The 10277-nt window shown below is 26.4% G+C and overlaps 1 protein-coding gene across 2 annotated transcripts in view; it reads right to left on the bottom strand.

The window, feature by feature from the left end:
* LOC136085929 (uncharacterized) overlaps nucleotides 1–4614 on the bottom strand; it is a 15360-nt gene extending 10746 nt beyond the window's left edge. For both annotated transcript variants that reach the window (XM_065807894.1, XM_065807895.1), the window contains exons 1-2: nucleotides 4541–4614; nucleotides 3237–3543 (exon numbers count right to left, since the gene is read on the bottom strand). In XM_065807894.1, the coding sequence (XP_065663966.1) occupies nucleotides 3237–3543; nucleotides 4541–4560 (327 nt within the window). In that variant the 5' untranslated portion in view covers nucleotides 4561–4614. The remainder of the gene's footprint in view (nucleotides 1–3236; nucleotides 3544–4540) is intronic.
* Between the last annotated feature and the right edge of the window lie 5663 nt (nucleotides 4615–10277).

Consider the following 10277-nt stretch of genomic DNA (forward strand, 5'->3'; position numbering starts at 1 on the left):
AAACAAAAGCTCATGTTTTAATGTCATTAGTCCAAAAGTTGTTAAAGAAGTTTTCGATATTATTGAAAAGCCCTTACTAATTATTTTTAATCTTTCAGTTAATAATGGAATTTTTCCTGACCTTTTAAAACTAGCAAGATTAGTTCCAATTTTTAAAGACAATGATATTTTTAAGTTATCTAATTATAGACCTATCTCAATACTTCCATGTTTTTCTAAAATACTAGAGAGAATAATGCATAATAGGTTTTACAATTATTTTATAAAACATAAATTGCTTAATAATAATCAGTACGGATTTAGAAAAGGGTACTCGACAGAACATGCTGTTTTTAAATTAGTTAAAGAAATTTTAAACGGATTTGAAAACAACCAATATACTATTGGGGTTTTTATTGACCCCTTAAAGGACTTTGATCTGTGGACCATAATATCCTTTTTTACAAACTTAGAAGTTTTAGGAGTCAAAAATAATGATTATAAATGGTTATTTTTCTATCTTAATAATCGCAAACAATGTGTATCTTATGACAAAATCTGTACTAAACTAGAAAACATTTCTCGCGGAGTTCCACAGGGATCTCTTCTAGGGTCTTTACTATTTATTATATATATAAACAATGCTTATTTATCTTCTAGTGTATTAAACTTAAATCTTTTTGCTGACGACACTCAGGCTTGTTATACCCACTCAAACATAGAGTCAATCCTTATCACTATGAATCGTGAGCTTGACAACTTTAATGAAATAAAATGATGGTTAAAAAACAACAAACTATCTTTAAACAAAACTAAAAGCAAGTGTATTCTTTTTCCTAAATCCTCCAAATCGGAAACTTTGTTCCTAAAACTCCCAAATATTTCAATAGAAAAAACTAACTTACAACAAACATTCTGCATTAAATTCTTAGGCGTTTTACTTGACAAAGAAATAAGTTGGAAAGACCAAATTAATTTAATAGAAAATAAAATTTCAAAGACAATTGGAATTATGTTCAAGACAAGACATATGTTGGATAAAATTTGCTTAAAGCTTGTCTACTTTTCATTTATCCATAGCTATAACAGTTTATTGTAATATTGCGTGGGCCAGCACTTATCCATTAAAATTAGCGCGTATCTTAAATAAACCAAAACAAGCAAGCTGCCTTATATTAAATGCTAAGAAATATATTAGTGCTAATCCACAGCTTAGAAAGCTTGGAGCGCCTGATGTTTACTAATTAAATATATACATTATTCTTTTACTCATGTTTAGATTTAAATATCGTATGCTACCAAATATTTTTGACGGCCTTTTTATTATTATAAATCATAAATATTAAACAAAGTAATCATTGCATTACAAAAACCTTTTTAAAACAATCTAGTTTCTCAATAACATACCGAGGGCCACATTTGTGGAACTCATTCCTTACAATCGAAAGTAAAACTACAATTTCACTTCAAACTTTCGAAATTATTTAAAAAAGCGGTTACTTGATTATGACATATCTCAAATTCTATTTTATTTTTTAATATCTTTTTTTTTTTAATTCTTAACTCTTCTTTCGTTTGCTAAAAGTTATAACATACTAATTTGCTTATTTATTTAAATTTGTATTTATTTCCGTTTTTTTTATTATATATATTTTATGTGTGTAAAAAGACTTTTTTTTATGTATAAAAAAATTTAAAATGTTTATTTAAAAGTATTTATATTATTTTACTGATATAGTAAAATTTTATGATAGATTTATGATAGTGTAAACGATACAACGTGGCTAGATGATAAGAATTTTGTCTTTTGCCTGCTCCGATCATACCTTAACTCAAAACATTTTGTAAATAACTTATTATGAAGGTGACAAAATAAATAAATTAAAAAAAAAATTAAAAAAAATTCATATATACATACATACATACATATATACATAGACAAGTTTTTGAGAGATTGAAAGACATATTTTTTAGATACTTTTACTTATTTCACTAAATAATTTCTTTCTATCTTTAAAGACAATACAAAGTTTGAAATTTTTAAAGAAATTGGTGATTTTAATGTAAGTTACCTAATTTACCTAACAGGTAAATTTGTAAAATTGATAGTTAAATATTTATAACCACGAAATTTGGCACAAAAACTTCATAAACATCAAGTAGCTGCCTAAATCCCTATGCTTAATATGTTGAGTGTATAATTTTATCTTCTGATCACAACCCAGTGGACACCTGACGTTGTTTCAACGTTGAAATAACGTTGATTAACGTTGATCAACGTTAATTCAACGTTGTTTAACGTTGTGTGCCATCAGGTAAGAAGTTTGTTTCCTAGTTTTAAGAAGTTGATTTCTTTTTTTAAATACAACAAAGTTTTTTTTTTTTTTTTCATTAAATGCTTTTTTGAGTTATATAATTGAACAATACTTAAGTCAAGAAAGGATAAATTTATTAAAATTTTTTTTTTAAGTTCGTTACGTTACTTATTGAATATTTATTATTAGTTCAATCCTACCTATAGGTGAGGATTAAACTAATAACAAATAGAGATGTCGGTGGCATCCCAACAGCCTTAGAGAGATTAATTAAATATATATATATATATGTATATTTAATGTCTATTATAAAAAGAATATACCTACCTACACCCTAACGTATGATGCATCAAAGGGCTTTGATCTATCATACTTAAATGTTTTATTTGCATATACATATACACACACTCATACACACACATCCTCACACACGCACACACACACACAAACACACACAAACACACATATATTCCTTGTTTATATGTATATATATATATATATATATATATATATATATATATATATATATATATATATATATATATATATATATATATATATATATATATATATATATATATATATATATATGTTATATATTTTTTTACATCTATTTACAAAAGCAATTATTTATATTTGATCCTGCCCTAACACGAAACCTCACCTTAATCCTAACCCAAACCAAACCCTTAGTCGATGTAGCAGCACTACTAATGGCATCTGGCTATAAAAGCTAAGCTAGTCATTGTTAGTTTTTTTCACTTTGAATAAAAGTTGGTAAAGGGAATATTTTGTTTCAAAACAACGATGCTTATGGAAGCAAAAGATTTACGAGTATATATTGCGTTTTAAACTGGATGTTTATTGGGGTTATAATTTTACATATACTTTTTTAAAAAGTTTGATAAAAAGAAACTAATTAACTTAAAATGAAAAGCTTACGTTAGTTATACTGGTAATATCGGAGAGTAACACTTGCCATAACGAGTCGCTTGTACTGTTTGATGAAACAGCATTTGTTGAAATTAATTCGCACTTCATCTCGCTAAGATTAAAGTTTGCAAAAATACACTTTGGATTTCTGACACATAGAATACCGCAATCGTTTACATTAGTTGCATACGAAGTTAAATAAATGTTTCCATAATAATATTTGTTTGATATTGTGTTAAAGCTAGCGTATGATATACAAGGCAATCTAGTTATAAATGATCTTACGCATGAGAAAGCTTTGCAAAACAACAACCATCTAATAATATTTGCAATCATATAAAAACGATGTTATATATCGACATATACTTAAATAAATAAATAAATATATATATATATATATATATATATATATATATATATATATATATATATATATATATATATATATATATATATATATATATATACAGTGATTGAAAAAAAAATAAAAAAATATTTATTAAAATTAATAAAAATCATCAAAAACATGACCTAAACATTTAGAAAATAAAATTTTATTCACATTAAGTTTTAGTTTCAATTAACAATTGACTTTATATAAGATTTTTGTAAAATGTTTTTTAATTTTTTATTAAAAGTTATTAATCCTCATTGATTTTTCTCATGTAACTAATAACTTTGCTTGATACCGCTGACAATTTTCTGGAAAATATAATACAGAAATAACAAATTATTTTGTTCATTCGGTCTGATATTTTTTTTTGTTTTTATATTGAAAAAAGAAGTGAAAATTTAATATTTATTTAACAGCTTGTTAACGAAATAACACACACACACTCACACACACACACACACACACACACACACACACACACACACACACACACACACACACACCCACACACTTACATTTATATAAATGTCTTGAGCTAAAAAAAATAATTATAATAAGCAAAATTTTGTAATCAATAAAATTTTAAATTACTTTAAGTAAAAAAAATCAACACTTCATTTACAATCAAAGCTTAAAGCTTTAAGATAATATAAAATATTTTAAACATAACTTTGATTGTTGATAACTACATACTTTTTATTACAAGTAAAATAATCATAAGTTTTTTATCTTTGAGTTCATAAATGATGAAAAATCTTTGATGAAATCAAAGATAAAAACATTGGGAGAAAAAAAAAGAAATGAGTAGCCTTTTCAACGGTAGTGGCTACTTTTTAAGTGTCGGGGAAGTAACTTAAAAGCAATTGTTTTTGAATGATTTTATATAAAATAATGAAAAATTTACATAATATACGCTTACTTTATACAGAAAAAATCCATGTCAAAAATTTCTAAGAAGACTGCAAAATGTTTTGTTTAAAAACAAAATAAAACTTTTATTTTAACTATTTAAAAGTATCCATTTTTAATAAAACGAGTTTGTTCAAAGATAATTTTACCACAAGCTTGAATGTGGTTTTAAAAATTTACGTATTATTACGTATTATATTACGTATAAGCTATTTACTATTTCTATACAAAAAATGGGTTTAAACAATTTATTAAAAATGAATTATCTATTATTTCTATAAAAGTATATTCCTTATAACTTTTTATTTATTACCTAGATTGGTTATTTTTTATAAAAGATTGTTAATGTATGATTGGAAAGATAGATTTACAAATGAACTTTACCTAAGATTAGAAAATTAAAAGAAAAACAAGTTTGTGCGCCGGGTAAAGTTCGTACGGCTATTTATTTTATTTATTTATTTATTTTTTCAACCTTATCACCATCCCCACCTTACCAACCCTTGTCACCAAACTCTAAAATGTCATTTAACAACAAGAATTAAATAATGTAAATAACATGAATAACTCTAAAGAAAATTTATAACAGCTAAATCATATTTATGGAATCATGTAGATGTGCGAATAATTAAAAATAAGTTATTTATCTGTCAATACTGCATCTTGCAAAAATAAAATAAAATATCCTGATAATAGTAATGATAACAGAGAAATAAAGGTAATAGTAAATGAATGATAAAATAACCTGAAGTTTTAACTAACAACATAATTTTGGCATTTAAACTTTGTCCATATAACATTATGTGGTTTTGTTTTTATAATCTATATAATGGCACATATATGATGTATTTATATATATATGTATATATATATATATATATATATATATATATATATATATATAATATATATATATATATATATATATATGTATATATATATATATATATGTATATATATATTTATATTTATATAAATATAAATATATATATTTATATATATATATATATATATATATATATATATATATATATATATATATATATATATATATATATATATACTGTATATGTGGATATATATATATATATACACATATGTATATATATATATATATCCACACATACAATATATACATGTATATATATATATATATATATATATATATATATATATATATATATATATATATATATATATATATATATATACAGAGACACACATGTTTATACATACACTCACACATTGCATAGATATATGTATAAATGAATAAAAAATCATTTAACAACAATATTTTTAAATAAACAATAAATTGTAGCATTTAAAAATACGTTAATTTAAAAAAAAAACTAATTAATAGTATAATTATAACTATTTAATAGTATAATTTTATATTTAAGATACATTGCATACGTACATTAGAACGCAAAACAAAATGCATCTTGCGTTTGCGCTCTAAAATAAAAACTCACACGCAAATTCAAACGTATTTGACGCAATTTATTGCTGATGAAGATGGTGGGTAATGAGGTTGAAAATGGTGGATGCTGATGAAGATGCTGATGGCAGATGCTGATGAAGATCGTGGGTGATGGTGATGATGATGAAGATGGTGGCTAAAATTCCGATAGAAAATGGAAAGATGGGATGAAAGTTTTGTTAAAGTTTGTTTATCTATATCTAAATATTATTTGCATCTTTTAAATATAGGGTATCTGGTACCGCCTGCAGTAGGTTTATAATTCTCTCAAATCCTTTATTTGGTTTACTTCGTTAATTTATCAAAAATCGTTTATTTTTGTTATAATATTTTTGCATAGTCAATATTTATGCAGCGATTGCAGTTGATCTATAGATCTTTTTTTTTTTTTTTTTTTTTCGTAAGTTTTTGTTTACTTTTGACGTAATATATATAAATTACATATTTTTTTTCAAATACAAACAAGGCTTCTAAAAAAAGATTATATGATCTTATCGTCAGAAGCCTTTTACAATACAGAGTACATAAAGTATTATAAAAATGCCTTTTTACAATAAGAGAGCGTAAAAAATTAACATAAAAATATTAAAAGAGTACTTAGATAAATATAAACAAATTGTCAACAAGTATAAAACAAAGATTGAACATACATTTCAAAATTATTATATATCATAAGACAAATTAAAAATATTCTAAGATGTTTTCAATAGAGAGAATGAGATCTTTTAATTTAATTTTAAAAACAGAATAAGTTAGGGGTAAGCCGAAGTTAGGCAAAATAATTTTGTTCCAGAGATGAGCTGCACGATAAGTGATACAGAATTGATTGAACTTTGTTCGACAGAGTGGTTTATTTAAATAGTTATTATTCCTCATGTTAAACTTGCTTAAAGGTTTCAAAATAAAAAGGTCTTTAAAAATTAAAGGAGATAAATGATACTTCCACATATAAACAAAAGATAAATTTTTATATACGTTTAGTTTATAAACATTGAGGATTTTCATTTGATTGAAAAATATTGAGGAATTTGAGAACCGATCCGCAAAATTTATTACACGGTTGCATGTTTCTGAACTTTTCAATCGAAATTTTTACCTAGCTCGATCTGCCTAATATATTCTTGCACCAAGTAACTTATCGCAATTGTAATTAATATTTTTACGGTACAAAAGATTTTCGTTAACTATTAAATAAAAATAGAAAAAAAAAGTATTAAATTTAACACAACAATAATCGTTCTAACATTATTAAACTTAAAGAAACACATTAGTTTTTATTCTAAATCTAATTTTCATTTTTCACCGATGAAGGGGTTTAATAGATTTTAGTTCTTTAACTCTTGAGTTAGTTAATTATAAAATTGTAAACTAATGCTCAATTAACCGTAAAACTTACTTCGCTGTATACTTATACTGTATACTTCAGTACAAAAATATTTAATCTTCTTTCTTCGCAGTAACCAATAAAATACGTAGTTAAACAAAATATTTGTTATGGTACAATACCTGTATCCCGTGTTACAGTAAACAACAAAACATAGACGGTATTTCTTGTTACGGCAAATAACGATAAAACTATTCGGTAAATAGAAAAATCTTTAATTACCATGGTTTCTAAATGCAAAAGATGTGCTTGTAGCTTTACAACACTTAAGGGACTAAAGATTCATAAAGATCAATGGAAGATCTTTGTTCCAAATACAAATAACTAAATAAACGTTGTAGTTAAAAGGAATTTAACTACACCAAATGGAAACAAAGTGGAAATCGGTACGATTTTAAACTGCTGTAAGATATCTGTGGAACACTATTTAACCAAAACACCCTATTAACCAAAACAAATATTTGTGAAACTATTATAGACCCCAATGACCATTTATAATGCCATATGCCGTTTAGCTTACTAAATGATAATGCTTCATGACAATTCCTTCTCTAATGCTACAGAAGCTCTCATTGCGATCTGAAGCCAAAGAACATGTAGAATATTTAGTAAGACAAATTACGTTATGGAAAAATGGATACATTAGTGAATTGATGCGGGAAATTAGATATATCCAGAGCAAAATTAATACCTCAAAAAAGGAGAGAGTATTTGAGGAGAACTCAAGGATATTTTTCAAAACTAATGATGAAAGGTTAAGTTGCTGCTGCCCTAAAAGTTTTAGATAAAGAAAGAATTGAAAAGTAAACACCCAGACGAATCTCCAGTACAAGATAATTGTTTACTATATGGCCCGTTGCAAAACATTCCAGAGCGTCTTTTTCATTCAATTGACGAGATTAGCATATTTAACTCAGGTTTGCGGAGGATACGCAGGTCCTTCTGGTATGGATGCAGACCTTTACCGCAGAGTCCTATGCTGAAAGTGTTTTGGACCCTCTTGTAAGACGCTGCGATAAGAAGTAACGATATTTACAAAAAATATTGCATTAGAATTGTACCATCCTGATTTAATTCCTACATTGCTTGTTGATAAATTCCTTTGGAAAAAAATCCGGGGATTCGTCCTGTATGAATAGTGGAAGTGTTAGAAGGATTGTAAGTAAAACCATACGCCAACACTGTCAAAAAGAAATTAAAGAGTCAGCTAGACCACTACAAACATGCATGCGCAGGAACGGTGCAGGAGCAGAAGTTGCAATACATGCCATGCAAGAGATATTTTACCAAGAAGATACAGATGGGTTTTGCTAATTAATGCTAGAAACGTTTTTATCTGTCTAAACCGCTCCGTTGCACTACATAATATTCAGATAACTTGTCCAATTTTAACCATATATTTAATCAACACTTATCGTATACCGGCAAATCTACTCATCTACGGCGGAGAAACTATTTTTTTGAGAAAAGGAACGACACAAGGCGACCCCCTTGCTATCTAATAGTACTCTCTTAGCACCGTCACAATCATTAATGCACTCAAACTAGTAGAGTCTGAAGTAAAACAAGTATGGTTAGCCAATGATGCCAACGCAGTAGGAAAACTGCAGTCGTTAATAAAGTGGTATAAATGCCTAGAGGCAGTTGGAGCTTTGCACGGATATAATGTCAAAAAATTCAAAATGCTCGTTAATTGTAAAATCTGCCGATCAAGTTGAACACGAGGAAGCAAAAAAACGTGAATATTTAGGACGAGTTCTTGAAGTTGAACCTGGTATATTCACCACATTAATTTTTGGTACCAATGGTGGATTCGAAGACGAATGTAAACGTTCACAGCTCTACTTGCGAATAAACTGTCTATTATAAATGGTGAGAAGTACGGAACTAATATAAATCGGTTAAGGACTCGTCTTTCGATGAAGATTACGCGAGCATCCCTACTCTGCTTAAGAGACTCACGAACCCCATTTAGGCGTTACTACATTGATGACGTTCGTTTAGAGAATGTACAAAGTGGAGTTATTTAGTATGTATCTTTAAAATGTTATTGTTTTGATTTGTATGTTGATTATATATAATTAGACTCTGCGAGAAAAAAATTTTTTTTTGAGTTTACTTATGCAAACATAAACGCAATATACGCAAGTAACTACTTTTACGCCCGCATTTAATACGCAACTAACGCATATAAATTACGTTTACGCACTCAAACGCAATTTACGTGTACAAATGCGTTTACAAACGGATCTGAAATCGGAAGATACGCATATATATATATTTATATATATATATATATATATATATATATATATATATATATATATATATATATATATATATATATATATATATATATATATATATATAAACTTTTATACATATATATATATTTTTAAACTTGAAAAGCACAAAAATAAAATGGTTATATAATGCAATAATTTCAATAATAACAATAATTTTAATAATAACACGACGGTTTAAATTAAAATTTATATAATATCTTTGAGTTAAAAAGTAAAAAGTAACTACTTTTTATTCGCGTTTTCTTGAAAAGATTTTAAAATCAGTAAATCACGTTGCGTCAAGTTCGCAAAACCCATTTATACATGTAAGTAGCGTTTGAGTTTCGTTTATAAACGCATTTTTTATGCTTAAGTTGTGTAATAAATGTGTGCGTAAACGCGGCTATTTGTATAAATTGCGTTTACGTTTACCTAAGGTAATCACAATAAATTGCTCAAATGCTTTTGAGTTTGCGCGTGAGTTTCAAACTCTACTTCTACTGTCTTTCACTCCAATATTATTCGTTCTTCTTAAACTTACATACTCTTCGTTCGTCAAAACGTGTTACGATGCTCTTCAGTGAAATTCATAATTTGT

This window comes from Hydra vulgaris, chromosome 10, assembly GCF_038396675.1.
Source record: "Hydra vulgaris chromosome 10, alternate assembly HydraT2T_AEP".
NCBI classification, from domain to species: Eukaryota; Metazoa; Cnidaria; class Hydrozoa; order Anthoathecata; family Hydridae; genus Hydra; species Hydra vulgaris.